At 43.9% G+C, this 24,455-nt stretch overlaps 1 protein-coding gene across 3 annotated transcripts in view; it reads right to left on the bottom strand.

Annotated features, from left to right (window-relative positions):
- The window catches only part of slx4ip (SLX4 interacting protein), a 63,059-nt gene that overhangs the window by 18,329 nt on the left and 20,275 nt on the right, over positions 1 to 24,455 (bottom strand). For all 3 annotated transcript variants that reach the window (XM_034681519.1, XM_034681520.1, XM_034681518.1), the window contains exons 4-5: positions 24,213 to 24,339; positions 1,863 to 1,940 (exon numbers count right to left, since the gene is read on the bottom strand). In XM_034681519.1, the coding sequence (XP_034537410.1) occupies positions 1,863 to 1,940; positions 24,213 to 24,339 (205 nt within the window). The remainder of the gene's footprint in view (positions 1 to 1,862; positions 1,941 to 24,212; positions 24,340 to 24,455) is intronic.

The following is a 24,455-nucleotide window of genomic DNA, read 5'->3' on the forward strand; positions in this document are numbered from 1 at the left end:
TAAATTCTGTTTGTTTATGACATGGAGCTCCCTTGTCTCGTAGGTTCCTCTGGATCTCTGCTGCTGTGGACGTGCCAGACTCCAGCTGCTACAACTACTACTATCCGTCTCCCCACTATCATCTCTCTCTCTCTCTTCATCTCCCTCTATCCCTCTCTCCAGATGTGTGTCTAACATGAGTCTGGTCCTGCTGGAGGTTTCTGCCTGTTAAAGGAAGTTTGTCCTTGCCACTGTAACTTGCTAAATGCTGCAAAGTGCTCTGCTCATGGTGGATTAAGATGAGATCAGACTGAGTCCTGTCTGTAAGGTGGGACTGGATCTGATCCGGTCTTGATGTTGGGTCTTTGTTAATAATAGAACATAGAGTACGGTCTAGACCTGCTCTGTTTGGAAAGAGTCTGAGGAGAACATTTGTTGGGATGTGGTGCTTGTGTTAGCTCAAAAACTCTTCCCTCTTCTCAGATTGGTGTCGTTTAAGCCTCTAAATGAAAAGCTTAATTTCAGCTACTGTCTCTTTAATGCCCGAAGCACTCCAGAAGCCTCCTCCTCTGTTGCCATGCTACAAATTCTGAAATACAGCCATTTGTTTTGGAGCCAAAATCTGATCTGGAAAGTTTAGACAAAACAATCCCCAGCAACGAAGAGCAGAGCAGAGTCACGTTTATCATGCTCCTTTAAGGAGATTCACCAACTTGTGATGTCACAAATTGGGCAAATCTTGCGTCCATCTCGTGTGACTTTTTGAACAAGCCATTTAGAGCAGCCTGTGTTCTCATCCTCCAACACACGTTTACCTCACAATATGAAACTTTGCCCACATTTAGCATCCAACATTTTACATTTTTATATAAGAGGTCATCTCTCCACCCCTAATTCTTGAATTTGCTCTGCATTCAGATGTCTTGTTTTGCTTCTATCTTTTTTCTCCCCCCTTTTTTTATGTTTTGTAATTCTCTGCTTTTTTTGCTGTGAAGCACTTTGTAACCTTGTTAAGAAAAGTGCTAAATAAATAAAGTTTATTATTATTATTCATATTTTATTGTGAAGATTTTTCCCACTAACCTTTAACTGTTTCCTGTATTACTGATCTCAGGATAGACCAACAGTCTTTTACACGTCAATAAAAGTTTGAGAGAACAGAAACTGTCTTTATATCGTTTGTTTCTGTCATCAGTTTGGTTTAGTTGGGTGAATTGAAAGTTAGCTGAACATGAAAATACAGCTGCGTTCTGATAAGCTGACTTATCGTAGCAACAGACTTTCTGCAACAACGTTCAAATTTGTGCTTCTCAGAGGATACACCCTGCCTTTTTGTACTGGACTATTAGCCAATCAGAACACAGACTTACCCCTCTGTTTTATTGCAATATTACTTTTTAACCACTTTGTAAAACAACTTAGAGGACCAAATTAGACAACCTTTGACCCAAAGAGACCGGGGTCTAATTTGACGTGCGAGGGACCTGCTGAGAGAAGCCGTAGTCTCAGTCTGCAGCAGATCAGAGCAGCCTTAACGTCCAGGCCCCTCAGGGAACAGATATTAACTTTACTGACAGGAAGAGAACTATGTTGGTCCCATGAAAAGGTGGCCAAGGGTCACAGAAACTAGATGGGCCGTGGAGATAGATCCTCACTGCCCTCCAATCTCCCGCTCTCAGCAGCCTCTCGAGGGAGCCACTTAACGGCTGCATGTTCTCAACGACACCCCGAGCAGGTAGGGACAGGACGTAAAGAACAAGTGAGGGGGAGAAAAGTCAACATGCACACCACAGATGACTTGATCCTTCTGTGGGAAATTCAGCTGAGTGAGTCATGAAGATGTCTATTTCTGATTCATGTCACTGGAAACATGGAGTACGTACCTCCGTAGAGCTGCTTCACGATGCAGCGGAGGTTGAAGTGCCTCTTTAGGAAGTTGGCGACGAGGCTGAAGCTCTTCCCTGAAAACAAAGAAAAGAAACATTTCAGTAAAAAGAGGGAGAAATAATTAAAATCACATACATCCATCAACACCGCCGAGGTTTAAATCTGTCATTATTAACACCAGTGGACACTTTCTGGATGATGTGTGCCGGCATTGTGCTCATCCCTTGATACGCTAATAACACTTATTCAATTTACCACCCTGTCACAAAGCTGCCACTGTCTGTAAGCAAATCATTTTTTGGTCATGCAAATGTTATTCAAGCTCTGAGATAAAAAGGCTTTAATAAAGTTACAGTGAAAGCAAATATTTTTAAACCATTAAAGAGTGCATCGAATGACGAGTTACACAACCGGGACTCACGCCAGGACTTTAAGTGAATACGAGGACTACGTATCAGACACAAGGTCCGACCTAAATGAGGGTCTTGACTTGCATTGAGTTTGAAAGTCTACAAATGACACATTAGAAATAAACAGGAGGATTTGAGAGGGCATGAAGTGGTCTGATTTAAGATTAAACACTTTATTTTTAACATTTACGCTCTGTTATCAATAGGCAACACACTTAAAGCCTGCACACACCTATGGGAGTCAGTGCCTTGCTCAGGGGCCCAAGAAGGCCACATCTCCAGCTACTAGCCCAATTTGCATACTTTGGTCTGTCCCAGGATTTCAACTGGAGACTTCCTAAGCCAAGCTCCTGGACCGCGTTACCGCCGCCAATTTCTAAATTCTTGCTATGCAGCCTGTGATTGCTTCTTTTTGTGCAGATAAGGAGTCAAATGAAGCTTCAAACACCCCATCGTTCCTGGACCATGCACAGAGTAAAAGCAGAAAGTCTTTTTAAGTTATCTGACGGGTGTTTTGAGGCGTCGTTGGTCGAGTGATCTAAGTATGCGCCCCATGTACAGAGGCTAGTCTTCATTGTGGCGGACGCAGGTTCAACCACTCACTGCATGTCTTCCCCCACTCTCTGCTCCCCACAGTGGCCAAGAGCAGTTTGAGGTCAAGTGTCTTTCCACTTTGGCGTTTGGACTGCAAGACCTGGGATCTACACTGGCTCCCCATAAAACCTAGACTAGAATTCAAAATCCTTCTTCTGACCTACAAAGCTCTTAATGGTCAGACACCTTCGTATCTTAAGAGTTCGTAGTGCCCTATTACACCTCCAGAATGCTTCCCCTCCAGCATGCAGGCCTAAAGTCTGTAAAAGTAGTATGGGAGGTAGAGCCTTCAGGTATCAGACACTTTGGAATCATCTACCAGTCAGGGTCTGGGAGGCAGACACCCTCTCTACTTTTAAGAGTAGGCTTCAAACTTTCCTTTTTGATAAAGCTTATAGTTAGAGCTGGATCAGGCTTGGACCAGCTCTTAGTTATGCTGCTATAGGCTTAGACTGACACACTGGGATCCTGTCTTTCCCTCTCTCTGCCTGTCTCTTCCTTTAACTCTTCCTGTCCCATTAAAGTTACTAACCATAGACCTTTCTGGAGTCCCTGAGCTCCCTTGTCTCGTAGGTTCCTCTGGATCTCTGCTGTCTCTCTTCAGCTGTCCTATCAAATAAAGGCAAAAATGGCCGAAAATATAACTTAAGACCACTCCACTTCCCTTTCTTGACATTAAAAACCAACACCCATGCTTCAAAATATTCTACTCTAAGCTCTGTGTTCTTAAAAACATAACGCCGATGTCTTGCTAACTCCATTCTGGGTCTTTGGGCAGCTCACTACATAATCAGCGGGCTCGTTCATGGAGTGAGAAACCAGTCATTGTGTTTTAATTTGACTGACCTCCCAGTCGGGCACAAGCAGGGAAACCATGGCCCGGCCTCTGCTCTGTTTGTCAGGGAATGTTTGTCATGCTATGTCAGATGTGCTGGGCAGAAACAGTGGCCTGTTGCCTAATCTGGGAGGAATTTGTTGACTTAAAGCGAGAGCCTGGCTAACACGCTACCCAGTTGTTCTTTGTAAACAAGACAACAGTGCTGGGAAGCTGACAGAGCCTGCTCTCTTTCTCAGCAGAGTTTTTCTCCTCTTGATGCACAAGCAGAACTTAACCCTCCACCTTTCTTATTTCTTACTCTCTTCGGCTTCCTCGTGTTGCTGTTGCCGTGTGAAAAAGTCATTAGCTGCTAACCATGGGGATTCCAGTACTTTAACTTCAATTAAAGGATTACATGTCTTCCATAGTTTGAGAAAATCCTGACCTTTTGTACTCGAGGCTCATTCAGTGCTCCCTGGATAATGTCAAAAATGCACCGTCATCAAGCTTCAAATCTCTCCCTGAAAAGCTGACATTTTGGACTTGTTTACCCGTCGGCAACACTGACAGTCACTCATCAACAAAACTTTGGAAGAATTCTCGGACAAGCCTCTGCTAAAAGTTGACCTGCTCCTTGGATAAACACGCTCCACACCGAGCACAACAGAGCAGACAGCATGTTAACAGCATGGGCCCACACACAAGTGTGAGGGGGCCTCTGTGAACATTCCCCTTTCCCCGCGAGCTGATGTGATCTCAGCGCCGACTCAAAGCGTCTAATTATCCTCTTCAAAAAGGAGCTGGCTTGTGATTCTTTGGATAATGACGTGCAATTACAGAGACGGTTTGCCACAAAAGTGCCACAGGTACACGCTTAAGACCACTGGTCAGTGATTAATGGCGCCACCTCTGCTTTCTTTCTTTTTTCTGTGCTTGTGCCCAAATTACTGCTTCTGCAAATACAATACAAAGTTCTGAAATGTAGAAACGTAAAAGCAGTTGAACAAACAAGCTTGACTTAAAAGTTGTGCAACGGAAAATAAAACTGTGAGAAATCAAAAGGCCGTTAAGTTTTATGAAACATGGATGCCTGCCTGCTGTTTTAATTCTAACCAATCCCAATCAGTGTTTTTCCCAAAGATAGAGTTGTATCCCGGGTGACAGGCTGCAATGCTTAATGATGTTAAATAGGAATTCAGCCTACAGCAAAATTCACACGTTGCAATATGTCAGACGGGTTAGTCGAGAGTCGTGACAACACATCAAACAAAAACCTTAAATCTGTAATCTGCTTAATGACACTGTGATTTAACGTGAACTATTGAGCAGCGTTTACTCTGTGGGAGATTTGGCATCGGATGCAAATGTTCTTTTGTACACCCAAAGTGCTTTTACATTCCATGTCATATTCATCCATTCATACGCTGACAGCAGAGGCTGCTATGTAAAGCACCCATCAGTATTAACTAATCCCATTCACACTCTGATGACAGCCACCGGGAGCAGGTTTGGATTCAGTGTCTTGCCACTCTTCTGACCTACGAAGCTCTTAATGGTCAGACACCTTTGTATCTTAAAGAGCTCATAGTGCCCTATTACCCCTCTAGAACACTACGCTCCAAACATGCAGGCCTCCTCATCGTACCTAAAGTCTCTAAAAGTAGTATGGGAGGTAGAGCCTTCAGTTATCAGGCCCCTCTCCTTTGGAATCATCTACCAGTCAGGGTCCGGGAGGCAGACACCCTCTCTACTTTTAAGAGTAGGCTTCAAACTTTCCTTTTTGATAAAGCCTATAGTGATATGCTTGGACCAGCTCTTAGTTATGCTGCTATAGGCTTAGACTGACACACTGGGATCCTGTCTCTCCCTCTCTCTGCCTGTCTCTTACTTTAACTCTTCCTGTCCCATTAAAGTTACTAACCATAGACCTTTCTGGAGTCCCTGAGCTCCCTTGTCTCGTAGGTTCCTCTGGATCTCTGCTGCTGTGGACGTGCCAGACTCCAGCTGCTACAACTACTACTATCCGTCTCCCCACTATCCTCTCTCTCTCTCTTCATCTCCCTCTATCCCTCTCAGTCTCAGCAGATGTGTGTCTAACATGAGTCTGGTCCTGCTCGAGGTTTCTGCCTGTTAAAGGAAGTTTGAAGTTGGTGTTTTGGTCTTAATGTGTTGTGTTGTTATTCATGAGAACTCTACCGTGCATTTACTTTTTAAAACTCAACCACTTTGAATAAATTGAGACCAAGACTTGCACGTAACTTCCCATCCTTGGGGACTGAGGGCCATGGTCTCAGTATATGGCCACCACCACCATTGTTAAGCTTCAAAGCACCTCTTCAGAAACCAATGGGTGGTATCGGTGAGGCTGCATCCATGATTTATACACCCTCTGTTGTTAGCATCCATATTTCATCCTCAGTGTAGTTGGTGTTTTGGTTCCAACACATGTGCAGTCAACAGCTGCCTTGAGGGCAAAGAGCCAGTCATCTGTGGTCGAGCTCTTCCTGACCCTTAGTCTACTTTTGTATTTGGTGGTCCTGGGCTTTTGGGGGCTGGATATCTTCTTGAACCACACATGCAGTAAGATTGACACTTCTTCTTGTGAAGTTTAAACAACCCAACTTTGTTAAACTATCTCTAGAGCTGGGGTCACTGTGAGTGGTTGCATGTCTCCTAATTGGAGCACTTTATTAACCCTGAAGGGAAACTGTGTTGGTATGATGAGCATGTTTGTAACAATAGCCTCATTCCTTCAATGGAAAACATTCTGTTATTCTTTAAATAGCGAAGCAGTAATCGTCTAATGCTGGATGTCTACCCGGAGAGGAATGCAGATCTGTATCTCTGTTTTGTTTTCTCTGCCCATTCTTGGTCCAACAGCGTCCAAGTAATCCTTCATAGCATATTCATGACTTTATATGTTTTTCAAAGCTTTGATTTAGTCCTTTAGACTCTTTAGCCTCATGTCAAACTCCCAAACTATTCTCCCTGCTTTCCCTGGTGGCCTGCGCTCGCCAATTCCCAGGACAAGTTTGACAGGGACGTCTGGACACAGAGTTGGGAACCAGTGCATCGCCGTGCCCCGAGACATCAGCTGTTGCTCCAACTTTATAACGTCCTGCACAGCGCAGAGTTGCTCTTGGCCCACTGCCCGGGTTCTCTCGTGCTAAGCTTACATTCATGTTTCTCTCTCACAAACAGTTTGCTGGTGCCTCCTCTGGGAATCAGTGGCCTCTTTCTGCGGCAACTGTGGCCCCGCAGTGGTGCAACACTCAAATCTGCAGAAGACACTTTAAAGGGTTTGATTTCTACTTCCTGTAACAGAAGATGTTCTTGCTTAATTGTTTTGAAACCCAATGCACGATGTTATGACAGGTCAAATCAAACCGTAAACAAGCAGGCACGCCATGTTTTCAGAAATGTGGTAGATAATAATGTAACCGCTTGTATGGAGAGTATTCTACCATCTTGTAATGTACCGCAGGATAACTGCAGAAAAAAGACTGACTCCACAGGGCTGGTGCCAAGGCTAAAGTACTGTATTTTTGAGACACACACATACACGCGCAAGCACACACACACACATCCCTGCAGCTTTCACCGCTTCCTGGGAAAACAATGAGAGGAAAGAAAAGTCAACAAACCAAAAGGCATCCAGTGTGAGTAGGACTGTAAGATGGAACAGACAGGGGTGAGAAGCATTCAGACCAGGGTCAAAGGTAAGCCCCCATGGAACAGACTTCATTAACTTCAGTCATATCCTGAGGAGATCATTAAAACAGCTCCAGAAAACATAGCCTACTTCTTCTCTCCATCCGCATTCCTGGCAGCACATGCTGTTGTGACTCATGCAAGAATCCATAAGAATTTCTGCTCTGATATGGAGGCTTTTCAGGGGCTCTGTGAATTAGGATCGACACAGAAGGTCCAGGGACTTTAAGAGGAGTACTTGGTTACACTGAGCTTTCAATGCCATTCACCTGAGGTGTGACAAACAATCAGTCCTACATGTTTGGGATAAACTAACAGGGTTCCTGCACACTTTTTGAAATCTAATTAAAGACATTTTAAGACTTTTTAAAGACGTAACAGAAGAAAAATGAATACTGTTTTTCCCATTTACACAGGTATGGGATATTTAACTCTAAATCCAAAGTTCAAAAGCTATTTTAAATACTTTGAAGTCACATCTAATCATTGTTTGCCCCGCCAACCATACTTATTGCCAAAAATATATATTAACACTGAAGATTTTCAACATTTACAACAATTTATAGAGAATTGTTGTCAGTGGAGTTCAAAGTTCAGCTTTTGCCTTTAAAATTACTTTAAGTAGAGGGTAGAAAATAATGAGAAAGCAACCACTCCACCACTCATTGGGGGAATGCAACAAAGTAAGCTAGTGCTAGCTTGTTAATCATTGTAACTGAACGAAAAAGTGTTGTTCAGCAGTCTTTCAACTGGATTCAAAGGGTTTTCAGAACTCAGCACGGAGCAGGACCGCCGGACAGCTGGAGTCATGTGACCGAGGTTTTCCCCACGGTAATCACTGAATCAAGGATTCTCCTCCTCCTCCTCTCCTCATCCATGTTGTCTTTCTGGTCCTCTGAAAACCTCTGACCTGTTGACTCCAGGCCTGGCTCCGCTCATCATGACTTTGGTTTGTTGTTGTAGTTAAGTGAAATACGATCTGGTGATAACACAGAGTGTTTTATTCTGAAAATTAACCGGATGTTTTCATTTTGTTTTGGTGAAACCTGACTTCCTGTCCCGCTCCATCTGCTCTGTTGAGATTGATGCGTCGTGCTCCGGCATCCGGCAAAAATAGAAGTCTTGTGTATCTGATCCGGAGGACTCCGACCTGCTGGATCAGAGACGCAGCCCAAATGCAACAGAGTGGATCCAGTGGAAGTTAACACATTGAGTAGAAGAGAAACCTATCAGATCCAGTGCTGTGACGGATCAGAGACGGACCGGACACATATCTGGTGGAATTTGGCCATAACTAAAGTCGCCTATAACAATGACGAGTCCAGACACGATGTGGTTAAACGACACTAATGTTACCTTTCAAAATAAGAGCTTCATATTCACCGAGAGTGGAATGTCTTAACATTTTAGTGCCTTTAATTTTGAAAACCTAATTAAAGGCGTTTTAAGACATTTTAAGGATCTGCAGGAACCCTGATTTAAGATAAACCTTGTTTTACAAAGGAAAGCTTCTGCAACAAAAATCTACTTTACTTGGTTTCTAACAGGATTATTCATGAGAGCATTCGTGCATGATGATATTCCAGATTTGAAGGAGGAAGAGGAAGTAATAACTTGCAGCTATGCATGCTTGTGTGCAAAATAGCTCAACCCAGTTTGTAAATATGAGTGGAATTAAAAGCAAACTATAATTCGATCAACAACTTAAGGAATAATTTAGCGAGGCATCAGGGAAACATGATCAGCCTCTTAGTCGATTAGTTCAAACATTTATGAGTACAGTATTTTATATCGTTATGCCACTTACATGATGCCAGTGAAGCTTTAAAAACATGGCACTTAGAAGGAGAGAAACCCGATCCCCCTCCAGCTGCATGTAAACGCAGGTTTTACAGTAACCTGGTTGTTGCAGTGTGTGTAAAGGCCCTCTCCGATTTCCTGCTGTAACCTGATTTATCCCATTAACTACATTTCTGGTGTGCATGTAAATGAAGCGACGGTACGCCAGGAGAACTTCACTTCCCACGCGAACCCCTTTATGAACAGGAGTTGAATCAGCAGGACAGTCAGACATCAGTGCCTGAGAATCCTGCTCCTTTGACATCTCTGCTTTGATGTGGACCCCCTCCCTCTGCCCTCGAGTGTGGGTGGAGAGATGGGGCTCAGAGCGAGAGAGAGAGAGAGAGAGAGAGAGGGGTGGAGTGGTGAGGGATGAGAGAGCCCGAGGAAGTTACCCATATGTAAGTGGGGGCTTTCCTGGAAGGACATCACTCTCTGTGTGTAACTGCAGCTACGGCTGTAGCAGAGCAGTGTGCCTTATCATCCTGCACAACGTCCACCTGAAACAATATTTGCACATGAGTGTTCAATTTAACATTTGGGTGACCCCTTCATCGCAGTTACAAAATACGCCGCAGCATGGTAGCTCAGGCCAACCCATAATGCAGCATGTGACTACAGTGGTGGGGAGCGTTTTGGAGCACAGAACAATTATCGGGGGAGGAAAATCTATTTCTCAGAAACATAATCTGATGAGAGAAAAGTAGTCACAATACAAACTGTCATAGTTAATCATCATTATGTCTTAATTAGCCCGAGAGGCCACAAATCTCTCCGAGTGCTGCCACTGTTTATATTAGGGAGAATCAGGACGAGGATGCAGACTGCTTACTCTGCATTAAGCTCCTCCAGATTAATGTTATGCAGAGCAGTTTGTGGACTTTGTGGCGTTATGCACCGTGCCCGCCCTTCAAAACTCAGATTTGGGTCTCATTGGAAACAGGCTGTCTGTGCTTGCTGGGTGATCTGCAAAACAATGCTATCAAGATTTGGCTGGAGCAGAAACCTCAGTGACTGGGAAATGACGGCAGCTTGGTAGTGCCAGAAGCTGCAGTTCCTGGGGTGTCCACTGGAGGCTGGCTCCAGATCAAGTCAATCCCCATAGAGCCCCATGTTTAAATGTCCAACTTGACATATTGTTAAATATTGAGGTTTATAGAGCTTTGTGTTCTTATGCCTCTAAACTTTGGATGTCAAAACAGTGAGCTCTCTGAGTGTTTTTAAAAGTAAACTAAAGACTGAACTTTTCAATCTGGCTTTTAACTTCAAGTAATGTATTTTTAGCCCTGGACTGCATTATTACCATTATTACCAATGTTTTAGCATTATTTATATTTGTACTCTTTTTTTTAAGTTAATTTCTATTTATTGTATTTTTCTGGTACTAACCTGATTTTATTTTATAAATGTTATTGTAATATTTTTTGTTTTCTTTTCTGGTATTTATCTGATTTTATTTTATTAATTTTATTGTAAATATTTATTTCATTTCAAAATATTTTATATTACTTTCCTCTATTGTTTTAGCCTTATATCATTTCAGATATTTATCTGATTTTACTCATTTTATTGTATTTATTTCTGGAATTTATCTAATTTATTTTATTCATTCAATTATTGGTATTATTATTATATTTACTTTTCTGGTATTTATTTTATTGTATTGATTTTATTGTAATGATTCTATTTAATTTATTAAAAGTACTTCATATGACTTTCCTCTATCTTGTTTCAGTTTTGTATCATTCTATCTGTTGCTGTTGTTTTCTATCTCTGTTATTTTGTGAAGCACTTTGGGCTGCATGCTTGAATGTTTGAACGGTGCTATAGAAATAAAATTGAGATGAGTTTAGGGGCCGTGGCTAAAGTAAGTAATAGGTGACTCCTGCCAGCTGAGCTTAACCTACTATCCTTGTTTGTGTTGTTGGTGCTTTTATCAGCAGATCATTATTTATCATCATTTAATCATTAAAAAACATCACAAAATATTTGCTCTTGTGCAATCTCCCTTTTGTGCCTCCACCTGCTGGCCCCTCTCTCCGCTCAGTCGGCACCTGTGTGCAAACTAAGCCCCTTTTTTTAATGTAAATTAGACTGTTTCCTAAAAAGACCCATTCCCAAAACCATGAAAACACCTGAAAGCATCCCCTGATATGAAACAAGGACATAAAACGAAGTCATAATTCATGCAGGTGCATATTTTGACTTGAGGCAGGATGTAGTCCAGTATGATCTCCCCTTCTACCTCCCTCTTTGTGAGTCTGTGCACACAGCTACAGTATTTCATATGCAAATTAAGGACCTATCTTGGAATGTAAGTGGGATTGTCTTCCGGCCTGGACAGTCCCTGGACATTTGGAAGGTACTACCCCCTTTGCAAGGACTCCACCACCCCAGAACTACGTTTTAGGCGTTTTTCAACCACAGGGACTTTACCCCTGAACTACGTGCGTTTCAAACGGAGGAACCAGGGTCTAAATTTAGTTCAGGGGTAGATAATCTCACCCCTGAAAAGCCCCTGCTTGGTGGGGTAGTACTTTTCAAAGGTCCTGGGACTTTCGGTTGAACGTGTCAGTGTTTGTGGAGTTTACACAGTTGTTGAAACACAGAGGGAGTTCCTGGGAATGCAGACTAGTTTAGTTTTTATTAAGATTTCAAAATATTATTTAATATAATTTTTCTTCTCCATACGTCACTGGCCTGATTTGCACAATCTACCCGGGACTTCAGCTTGCGGTCGAAACTCAGACAACCATGGGGGCACAGGAACCTTTTAGTTGCAGGGGGAAGTAGTTCTGGGGGCCAAAAGACCCCGGAACTCTTGGTCAAAATGCACCTTTAGACCCTGAAGTTCCTCAAAAGGTTCCTAGTTCCCTGGGGAAAGTTCCTACTGTTGAAAGATGTCTAAGATGTCTGTGCATCTCAGACAGTGAAGTATAATCTGATGTCATGAGTATGTTTGCAGCCGCTAGCAGTTATCTGTATCCAGTCTCACTTCGTAAAGGCGTCCGCAATGGAGGCGGAGCTAAGTGAGTTTTCTACGACCACAAGCTAGCTTAGCTTCTTAATTCTTTGGGCAACAGGCTAGCAGGTTAGCTTATAAAACAGCTAAAAGAAGCTACAGGTATTTACTGTCTCTATAAATACAGTCGCCTCTCAGTCAAGAAGAGCAACACTGCGATAGAATAAGACGCTGAACTCTTCAAAAAGGCGATCAGCGACCTCGTGTTTGACGTCATGGTATTTTTAAAGTCTATGAACTTAACTCGCTGACCTTATGCAAACAAAAGGCCTGGAAAGCATCTCTGTCTTCAATTAAACTGTGTTGCCGTCGTTAACAGCAGTCTTTGGCTGGCATTTTCTGACAACACAAGAAAATTTTGCACACAGCATTACAATGACATCTGTCCGCAGAGAAACCACAGAGCTCATAAGAACACGCGACACAGGCCCGGGAAGCAAAGAGCAGAGAAAAACAACATCATCCTCCCTCTGAAATCTTTCAGTAAATCCTCAAACAAGGCATTCTGGTCAGGCTGAACACTTAGCAGGAGTTCAAGAGAGTGTGTGCCATCTCCCAGACCAGAATGTGGTAAAGGGGAACAGTCACATGAATGCGATCCGTGCTCAGGCTCAGGCTCAGGCCCTAATTATATGGGAAAAGTGTGGTGGTGTGACAGCTATGGTGGGGATTGTGGTTGTGTCCTAAGAGTCTGCAGCTGACCCTGCGGAGACAGGGAAGGGGAGAAAGTGAGAAGAGGTAAAGAGATGACACGAGGGGGGCAGGCGAGCAGACACGGAGGGCAGAGACGTGAACGGATTCAAAGGCCAGAAAAGAGGAGGGTAGTGTGTGTCTATGTGTCCGATAATGGGGAGGGGAGTTAACAGTGGAGTCAGACTGTCCTATGTGCCGCTGCTGAGTAAGGCTGGGGGCTTACAGGAAGGATTTAAAGAGCCACAGCTACACCACAAAGCACCGGGGGAAAGGGGGTTGCCCGGCAGGGGCCAGGGGAGGGAGGGCGAGCGGGGCTGGAGTGGCTACTCTGATCAGGATCCATTTCCAGCTCGGGCCTTGGAATTCCTTTGTTCCTGTCACAGGTCTCTGTTACCCCCTCGCCTTAATCCCAGCCTGCCTCACGCCCAGTAACACAGAGCAGGGCAGGTAACTCTGCCACAGGCATGCCTCTCTATTTACAGCCTGCTCCATACATCAGACACACGAATAGAAAGAGTAGCTGAGAAGGAAATGAGGCGGGTTATTACAGATTGTCACACCAAAATGCTTCTGTGCAGCTCTCACTGAACTCCCCCTGAAATGGACTTGAAGAAGCTCCCTCACATCTGAACAGTTTCAGACATATCTAAAGAGCCTTCAAAGAGCATGGGAAGCAAAACAAAGCTAACTGTATGTGCAGAAATCCGTCCACACATCCTCTGCATTCTTCTTCAGAAGGGAGATGGTCATTCGTAAACACATTCTCCAACAGTAAAGCTATCCAGCAACACTTGTGCTTTTCCCGCAGTGGCCGTGTCCAGGCTGCCTTAAGCCCCCTTCATAGGGCTGCCAAGAGGAGTCAGTGGTACACTGTGCTGCGCTCGCAAAGCCCTCTCCCACGGCTATTAGTGACCATTCATCTGGGGAGCCTGGGAAAATGCCTCTCCAGCCTGCCGTGGCCATGGGGAAACAGGCTGGCAGGTGTTCCCTCCCCTAAGCCCTGGCACCTGTGCAGGCAGAGGAAGAAGGAACCAGCTCTGCCATGGGGTGCAACGTACTCTGGGTACCACTTTGCCAAGGCCGCTCTGACTCATCCCCCCTTGGTAGGAAGACCCTCGAACGAGAGGCGAAACCGTACCAGGGCTCGGCCTCGCATGAAGAGATCAATCTGCATGTATCAACGCTAACAGTGGGCGTAAAACATCTGGTAATGCGCTCTGGCAGTTTGAAATGGCACGTTAGCTAAATCCGTGTGAAATGGGCCCTCTCGGTTTACACTCCACACTTCCACACAAATATATACACCGTAATGGAGCACAAAATCAATACCCCCGCGAGGGAAAACAATACAAGACCGAGAGAAAGCAAAGAATCAGCAGAACAAGGGAATAAAATATCATCTCCTATTTAAAGAATATGTTTGGCTCACAATCTGTGGAGCAGACAAGAGTGGGAATGCCACAACATGGCAAAATAAGGTAGGATAAAGTATCTGCAATGCAAGCTGCTCTGTGCTGCAAACTTTAGTTCCTGGGTAGTTAATCTCCCCTTGATAAGTCCCTGCTAGTACTTTCCAAAGGTCTAGGAACGTTTTTGGAGGCGGGGCCTGCTGAACGTTACCCTCATTGTGGAGGGAGGGTAAAATAGAAACACTAACATCACACACACTTGGTTTAATAACTCCTGAACGTTGGTCTTCTCTGAGCCTGATAGTGTGAAAGTGTCTCTGTCAGCTCCCGGTGTTCCAGTCTGAAGAGTGACCCTGTAAACTGGAGACCTTCAGCTGAACATGTCAGTGTTTCTGGAGTTTACAACAGCTGTTGAAACACAGAAGGAGTCTTCAGGAATGCATCCTAGTTTAGTTTTTATTCTCCAAATATCCTCATCAGATATTTAATGATCGTCTAAAGACGTTTGTGAGGGATGCATCCGGCTGAGAGTCTCCAGTTAACAGGGTCGCTCTTTAAACTGGAACACCGGTCCATCTCTGACATGACTTTAAAAATCTGTCTTCTTGCTTTAAGTCGAGCGTTTCAGACGTTTTTAATCCTCTTTGTCTCTAGAGCTCGTCTTCTTCCAAGAGTTGATTCAAAGCTCGATCACAAACAGCACAAGAGGAATCTCCTTCATGCTAACAGGCTAACTATGGTGTTGCTTTCGTCTCTGTCTTACTGACCTCTACTGGTCTGGCGGTTTAGTGCAGTTACACTTCTTCTCTTTCCCTCCCTGGCCTTATTTGCATAATCTCAACAGGACAACAAAGGGCCACAGGAAACATTTAGTTCCTGGAATAGTAGTTCCAGGGACTAAATGTGGTCAGAAAGCACCTTTAGTATTATAAAGCTGTTCTTTCTTCATTTTAGTCAGACAGTGGTATCAGATCTGTACTCAGGTATGAGAATCAACATTAGAGGGGAAGAGTAGTCTGAAATGAGCAGCCTGTCCTCTTCATGAATAAAACAGTGACACTCCTGTGGTCAAAGAGCATAACCACCAGCTTCCTTATCAAATGACAAAAATTGATTCCTCAAAGCACAGAGGGCCTATTATCCACTCATTTTCAATCTGTAATTACTCTGAGAAATGTGGGTGTGTCAACACGGTCTACCAGGGAGAATGCAAGAGGCCTCTCCCAAGCTCCCCTTCCCTTCGGCTTTTAAGGTCTAACGTGTCCATTCTGCCTGTCCAGAGCCAAGATGTTTGGTGGGAAAAGTTCCCTCTGTTCATCTCTTTAAAAACATAAATAAATCACATCACTATGAGCTAATCATGAAGTCTCAAGTAGCCTGGGCGAAGGAGCGAGGTGGGGGCTGCGGGCTGACAGTTGGAAATTGGCCTCTACAGCTGAGATTTGAAGAAATGGCCTGAATTTATGTTGGCAGGAGACATGGGATAAGCTCGCTGACATGTGCTGTACGCTCACATATGCACCCTACACAGCAGCATGCATACATAAATACAATAACCCATAGAGATAACTCAGACCCAAACACTTGCACTGGAGGACCTTGGAATGTTAAAAGCTGTTGATGGCTCATTTGAAGTGCCAACAGCTGAGGCTGTTACGCTGCTCTTTCTGCTGTCTGTTGGCGGAAGCCCCTGTGATTTCACACTGGCACCGGCTCAAACACCGCCCCACAATCCACCCCACCCCCCCTCCTCCCATACCATCCCACACATAGCACCACACTCCATCCACCTATTCTTGGCTCAGACGGCAGCACAACCCCGCCTGACACCTTTTCTTTATGCTCAACGACATGCATGTGCACCACAGGATACCCACACACTTTTACAGACAGGACTTCAGCTGAAACTACGGTGACTGGGAAGTGCAATGCAAATTTACAAAAGATGAAACACTCTTAAAGAGACGGAACAGTTTCACCAGAAACAAATTTACAAACGGCAGATTCTGACAGAAAAGGAATGTACCAAAAACAGGAAGTGATCACGTGAGAGGTTTCGACCATATCCTGTATAATAAATGGACGCAGTATCCGTGACGTCACCCATCTGTTCCTGAAGCGTTGTTTTGAAGCCGATCTTCAGCGGGTGCCATATTGGAAATGCTGAACTCAACATAACTTCGTCCAAGCTAGTGTCAGATAGAGGCGGGCCTTTAGCCTCCTCGTTAACAGCTACAGGGTGACCGCCTGTCAATCATGTCAGGCATGCCCTTATTTGGGCAGAACTCCTAAGTTTAATATCCTCAAAAATAAAGAGTTCACCCCAGGCCTTAAACATGATTATTTCTGCTGTAAAGATCGTCTCCTTTGAATGGGTGTGTATGTGGTTTCTGATGTTTCTGCAGCCAGCCTCTAGTGGATGCTTGATGAACTGCAGTTTTTAGCACTTCTACATGGGCTTCATATTTTAAGACCAGAGGTTGCTGCTTGGTTTCTAATGAGACAAACAGACTCCCCTACCAGTCCCAGGTCATTCTGATGTGTCCTTTCAAAATAAAAGCCAAACATAATTTAGAAAAATAGCGAGAATTCTGGATATTTTCAATCAGAGATGATGAACAAATCTCAGTTTTCACTCAGTCATTTTAATTCAGACTCATAGTGGAACAGTAATCTGTGGAAACTGGGAAACTTTGAATTTATCCAAAATCGTTGAAATATGCTTAATCCAATGGCTTTTTATTTGAAAATTCCAAATCAGATGGAGCTGTGATTGGGAAGAATACATTTTGAGGTCAGTTTGAATCTAAATATTTGAGTTAATGTCAAATATATATATTAATTCCCTGGCTGTTGCACATTTTCATATAAAGATGTCTTTTATTTTGAAAATCCATTAACTGCTATATACTATCACTTCCGGATCACTTCCTGTATTTGGTACACTCCTTTTTTTTGAGTGGTAAAAAAATTTTGTTGCTTGTAAAATTGTTTCTGATTGAAAATATCCAGAATTATCGCCATTTTTAATTTCCAAATGGCGGATTTTTTAAATTACACATCAAATCAAGCTGTGATTGGTTAGATTACTTAATGAGGTTGTCCACTATTAGTCTGAATTAAAGTGACTGAAAATTGGGATTTTGTTCATCTCGTCTGATTGAAAATATCCAGAATTATTGCTATTTTTCCAGATTTCATTTGGCTTTTATTTTGAAAGGACACATCAGAATGACCTGTGATTGGCAGGATTCACTCCTGCAAAACAAACCGCTCACTCCATCACTCCAGGATCACTTCCTGGTATTTGGTGCATTCCTTTTCCGGTAGAATCCTCCGTCTGTAAAAGTGTTTCTGATTTTGCAAATTTGCGTTGCACTTCCCGGCCACCGTACGAAAACAGATACACCCACAAAAAGCAGCTTCCACTTCTTGCTCTCTGAAAGGCCCGTGAGGATTAGCAGGTTGGCGTTTGACCTCCTCGCAGAACAGACGACCTCAATACTTAATACCCACCCTGAGGTTTTGCTGGGCTTCCCTCCCTAAGCCTATAGTCTGTCCTCCCCTTTTTATGGCTCCTGCCTGCCTGCTTACTTCTCACAGTCGCAGTCTCCACCTTTACTGCTGCGCCGCCTCCCTCACATGGGACAATGAAAAGACCAAGAATGTCATTACACTCACTTAAGACCTTTAATGGGACTGGAGCACATGAACTGAACAGGCCTGTTTGAGGCGCGATACCGTTTCATGTCCTGAGAGGGGAAAATTCTCAGATATGGTCCGGAGTCATGTTCCACTGGGTACATTCTTTTTGGCGAAGCTGCAAGGAGCTTAATCATTTTTACATGCATATTTCACTGCTGGAATACTGATAGTGCTCTTGTTCACACAGTTGGGGTGTGTGTATGTGTGTGTATGTGTGTGTGTGAAAGTGTGTGTGAAAGTGTGTGTGTGATCTCCATCATTAGACATGTCTGTCTCTCCTCAGTCTGTCATGGGCAACATGAGACAGGCTTTTCAGAAACCTTACACTGTCAGCCTGTTCACACCTAGCCCAGGGGGAGGATATATCTCTGCAACACTGTCGCTCCTTTTGATTCGCACCGGTTCTGACGTGCAGCAGCGCCTGGGTGCAGCGCAACCAGTGTGTCTGCTTATATGCTGACTTATCAACAAAAATGACAGAAGTGGAATAACACGTATGCATGCATCAGTGTGTGAAAACAAATGCACACACACTTCTGAGTGGATTAAGTGGAGGGGAGTAGCGTGAGAGGCAGAGCTGCAGCCACAGGAAAAACTTTATGGGGCTCGACTGCCCTGTAATCCCACTCTCACAGTCAGTCCTGCCCCGCTGAGTGAGCCCACTTTAACTGCCCTTAACTGCTACCTGTGACAAACCTGTCTGCATTACAACACACAGCTGGGGGTTCCTCTGAAGCCGGGCTTACAGCGCTTCAAAGGCATGTGTGTGGGTGGCTGCAGGAATGAACTGGCATTAGATGAAGAGGGATGAACTGTAGTTTGTTTGCAGTCGTCTGAACCTTGAACCTCGTTACCTGCACTAGTCAACCCTAGAACTACTAGCTGGTTAAGCTAATTATGAACACTTCTATTAATGCTAGGCCACAAAGCCGGTTTAAATGTTGTGTTTAAGCTGTAATGCAGGCATCCACCATTAGCCACTGTATCTCTGGTTTAATGCAACTGTGATAACGCCCTACAGCTCTACTACCTGGATGTGACAGATGTCGCCTCGTAGCACGGCGTGGTTTGTCCGTATGTTGATCTAGTTAAAGGAGATAAAGTTGTATGTAGGCTGTGTCTGGTTAAACTGGAATATAGTCTAGTGCCATGTAGTTGGTCAGATATTGGTATCAGGATTGTGCCAAAGTGTTAAAATCTGCAACTTTTCACTCATGTAACACGTTTGCTTTGCTGAACAATCTATAACCGGTCCGTCTCCGATCCATCACAGCACCAGATCTGATAGGTTTCTATTCTAGTCAATGTGTTAACTTCCGCTGGATCCGCTCCGTTGAGTTCCGGCTGCGTCTCTGATCCGGGAAGTTGGAGCCCTCCGGATCAGATACGCAAGACTTCTATTTTTGCCGGACGCCGGAGCAAGACGCATCAATCTCAACAGAGCAGATGAAGCGGGACAGGAAGTCAGGTTTCACCAAAACAAAAACCGGACACGGATCTGGTGGAAGTCCTGTGTTACTCTCCCACCGATGTAATGCGGTCCATGCTGATCTACTAGAGTACAGCAAGGTCATTACACACAGATACAAGTGATGATATAGAAGTGTGAGCCTTACAGCAAGTCAAGTAAGAAGAAAACACTCTATCGCTGTAGTTTTATTCTCTTGCTTCAAATAAAAGTGCCATGAACACACAATACAAGGGTCGTATTGCACTTTGACGACGGTCCTTAAAGGTACCAGCAGTGACCGTTCACGGCACTCTGAACTGTATCTTCATCTTTTGGGGTTAAGAGTTGATCAAAACGTCGTAGCGGTAATCGCAGCAAAAAAACATGTCATATGTCATATGTGTCTTTGTCACTAACGCACACCAGGGGGTAAAAATCTTGAATGAAAATGAGACCGATGCACGGAGATGAGGAGGGTCAAAGGATTGCATCGCTTGTATTTCGATCTGTTTCGATAGATTAGACGCACAGCGGGGGGAAATATGGATTTTGAACGTCTGGCGGTCAACTACTAACATTTTCATCTCGTTATCGTCTCGTTAACGAAAACAAAACAAACGTTCGTCTGACTTTTTATTTCCAGTGAGGTATTTTAGCTGGTTGTAGTCTTGTTTTTGTCGTGACGAAATAAACACAGACCTGACTGGAGCGATGAGGAACCAGCACAGGCATGTGGACGCTAACCTGCAAGGAAGACCGAAGGCTGGTGGTGCTAGCTCTGCTAACTGTAGCCACACTCTGCAAATCAATGTGACATCATTGACCTGCAGACGCTGTGATCCTGCGTTTAGCTGTTAGAGTTTAAAATGCGTAGATATACGTCAAGAGGAACGTCCTCAGTTCACATTGGAGCATATTTCATTGATTTCTCACTCTGTTTATAAATGTATTGGTAAACGTGTCAGGGCAACAGTTTACAGTGTTAACTACAAGAGCAGATAAATCCAGGTGTGCCAACACCACGTTGCACAGAGGGACAACAAACATTAGACATTTAAATGGACTTAAACTTTGAGCCAAGGTAAACAGAGCTACACAATATAAAAATCCTATCAGCTCCTGCCTCCAGGTCACACCCAGGGTGTAGAGAGCCACCAAGTCCGGACTAGTTCTGCTGCCTCTCCTCCCACACTCTCCTCCGAAGGTAGCCGTGAAACACATTCTGACTTATCCCTAACCCTGCTCTCCTCCGCGCCCACCCCTCCACGCACACGTCATTCACCCGCATCCAAGTGGATAAATAATGATTTAGTGTTCAGAGCCAAAGTGAATCATTTTTCTTTCTCAAAAGGTGACGATGGACGCACCTCAGACGAGAAAAGGGAAGGCAGAGAGGAGCGCATTCCAGAGCGGTGAGCAAGAGTGAAAGCACAACAGAGTAAACATACCTGGAGTTCATTACAAATAACAATTTAAAGCAAAGTGCTGAGTAAACACGCAGAGAAGTGATGTTTTCACACACACTGGATCAGAAAGAAAACATTATGCTCCTGTAAATATTGGAACATTTCGCTGTAATGACGGTTGGAAAGTGAAGATCTGTTTCAACACTGATAACCAGAATCTGAAATCCTCAAAGAGAGCCAAAAAGGCCGTAACTGGAGCGTGGAGAGAACGCCTAATTCATTAGCCCCGCCCCCTAACACAGTCGCTAACACTGCATTTACACCAATAACATGTACTATGGCTGCAACTAGCTTCTCCTTCTTTAGGAGTAAAGGACAAAAAAACAATGCAATATCCCCACTGTAGGATACTGGAGAAATATCATCTTTTGAGCTTTGAGAATTTTAAACTGTTTTCAAATTTGTCATCAAAAAAAATTTGTTTCAAATATAATCTGTTTATCCTTTCCTGTAAGTGGATGATAACTCCAAATGTATATGAAATCCCTCCAGGACAGGATGAGCGGACATAAGACTAACTGAGAGTGAACTGCATCTTAACTTGTTAGCTTTAATGTTTGCTACTAACCACAAGACTGCAGAAGAACCTAGATCAGTAGTCCTAGATTCAAACCTTCACATGAAGAAACATGTTAGGATCCTGGAGAAACATCATCTTTTGAGCTTCTAGAAATTTAAATTGTTTTCAAGTTTGTGTCTTGTGTATAAGATTTTAAATGGCTTGGCCCCGCCTCCACTGCGTCAGTTTATCAACTTTCGCTCAGTGGACTCCATTAAATCCACAAGAATATCTTTGTTTAGAAATTGCAATGTACCCTTTCAACGTACTGACATTTGGGCAGTCAGCTTTTTCTGTGAAAGCCACAACTCAGTGAATCTCTCAGCAGCTTCAAAAGCAAACTGAAAAGTCTGCTAAAGGACACTCAACACTGCAACCACTGATTTGATACTTTTAACTTGATATACAGTATTGTTTGTTTGTTTGTTTGTTTGTTTGTTTGTTTGTTTGTGTTTGTGTGTGTGTGTGTGTGTATGTGTGTGTGCGTGTGCGTGCAAGCGAGCGTTTTAACAGTGTGATGTTTTAATTGTGACCTGCCAAGGGACTTCAGATGTAAATTAGCTTTAAGCTAACTCTGGTACAATGCATGCATCAAATGGTGACATTTATGTTAAATATTGTACATGGTCCCTTTACAAATGAATCAAATAAATAAAAAGTAACGGCATTATCCTGCCAGCTGCAAGTAAAATTTCAACAAGAAGTCAGGATCTTTCCTTCAGGACTCTCAAAAAATATATTATATATAAATATATATACATTAATTCATGTTTAGTGGTTAAACATGTTTAGATCATGTAGTTTTGACATGACATGGAAAATCCTTAAAACTACAAGATTGCTTTATGTCAGCAAAACCTAATTTGTTTAGGTAATCCCATCTGCAGTACCTCTCCAGAGCAGAAGGTGGCAGTAATGTGCGACAGGCCCCTATTAATCAGCCAAGGTAGCGTGCTTCTGGCAAAGAAGAGCCGTGACGGAGAGTTGGGAGAGATCGTGATAGTGAATGTGTAACTTTGGGAACTCTCAGCGTAGGTTCTCCTGAAATGTTCTTAAAGGAATCAGACTCAGGTTCATTTGTCGAGTACGTTCACACGTGCACAGAGCTTGTCATGGCGTTCTTGGAGCATAAAGACGATGTAAACATGGAATACAAAGTAAAGAATGGTAATTATGGTCATTATCAAGCCACTATCGAAAAAAAATAACCGTGCCCTGCCAGTGGGCGGCTGCGCCTCAGCGGTACAGTCGCACGGCTCTCAATCTGAAGGTTGGCGAATTTGATCCCAGCTCCCACAGTCCACATGCCGAAGTGTCCTTGGGCAAGACTCTGAACCCCAAATTGCTCCAGTGGCATACCCAGCAGTGTGTGTGTGTGTGTGTGTGTGTGTGTGTGTGTGTGTGTGTGTGTGTGTGTGTGTGTGTGTGTGAACGGGAAGCACTTGGAGAGGTCAGAAGATTAGAAAGGGCCATGTAAGTACAGTCGATTTAGCATTTAGAGGATAGTTTAATGAAGTGGATCCCAAACTTTTTCTGCCCTTCCTTGTGGATGAAAATGTTCCCTGCATCGCCAGCTTCAGTTGCTGTTTGATTGGCCTGGAGGTCTGATCTACGTTATTGTCTGTCACATATCACTCTGCTATGCTACTATGTTTACCTGACACTTCACTTCTATCACATAGATACATAGTTGGCAGAGTTAGCAATGCAGAACTGGGTGGGAAGCACTGGTTTAGGTTTCCGTTGCTTAGCGCCGCTCAAGTGTCTGCTTGTTGCAGTAGCTCTCTCTTTGTTGTTCTCTTTTCAACTTTTTTTCATATCTGTTTAATTATCTTTGTATTTGGAGCCTGTCAGGACTTTTAAGGACTCATTTGTTGGCCACGGACACCAAACTGACTACGTCTGCAGGGGTGTTTTTACTATTTTTGTTCCTGTGTGTGTCCTGAGATCCTGCATGTAACCATGGTAACATTGTTTACATACTAGATCAGCTGTTAGCAGCCCGTAAACGATGCTAGGCCCGATGTTCCCTGCGAGCTGAGGAGAAGGAGGCAAGGATGACGTGCTGGTACTGAGGTGCAAGCTAAGAAAAGACGACATGGACCTGTCCTTCCACCCACCGTTATGGGGAATGTAAGATCTATCTACGATAAAGGTGGAGCTAACCCAGCACCAGAGGGAATACTGGCAGAGTAGCATCATGCTAACAGAGCTAACACCGGACACCAACGCCACATTGGAAGGATTTCACCTGCTGTGGGCGGACAGGATACAGGAGAGCCAGACTGAACTAACTGGGTAAGAAGGCCAGCTCAGTCCTGGACCCTGTGGAGGTGGTGGCTGACAGGAGAATTATGGCCAAGCTGTCGTCTCTGATGGACATTTTTTTCTATATATATTTATTTATTTATATATATCATATTGAAATTCTTGTAATGTACACCTTTTTCTTTGCTGCTGTAACTCTGTGAATTTCCCCGTTGTGGGACGAATAAAGGAGGATCTTATCTTTAATGAAACTCAAAGTCAGCAGAATACCACTGATCATTGTTTCCCATCACCCTTTGCATGCATTTCAAGTTAAAATAAGTAGACCTGGTCAAAACTGATCGTCACAATCAGCTGGTCCAAGCTGACCTATCAGGTTACTTCTACTAATTTGGTGCGTTACCTTCTGCAGACAAAGCTGCAGCAGGTGCCAGCTCCTTCTTCTGTTTGGCCTGCTTCCTATTGTGCAGCGAGTCGGCGTACTGCTTCACTCTCTGGTCCACTGCGTCTCGAACCAGGGCCGTCACCTCCTGCAAACAGAGCGCAGATATTTCAAAGTCTCTGAAGTGCCAAGAGGACAAAGAGCAAAACAGGACAGTAGAGGCTTTAGGGAGAGAAAGGCGGCTAAGACAACTCCACAAGTGGC

Source organism: Notolabrus celidotus, chromosome 4, assembly GCF_009762535.1.
Source record: "Notolabrus celidotus isolate fNotCel1 chromosome 4, fNotCel1.pri, whole genome shotgun sequence".
NCBI lineage: Eukaryota > Metazoa > Chordata > Actinopteri > Labriformes > Labridae > Notolabrus > Notolabrus celidotus.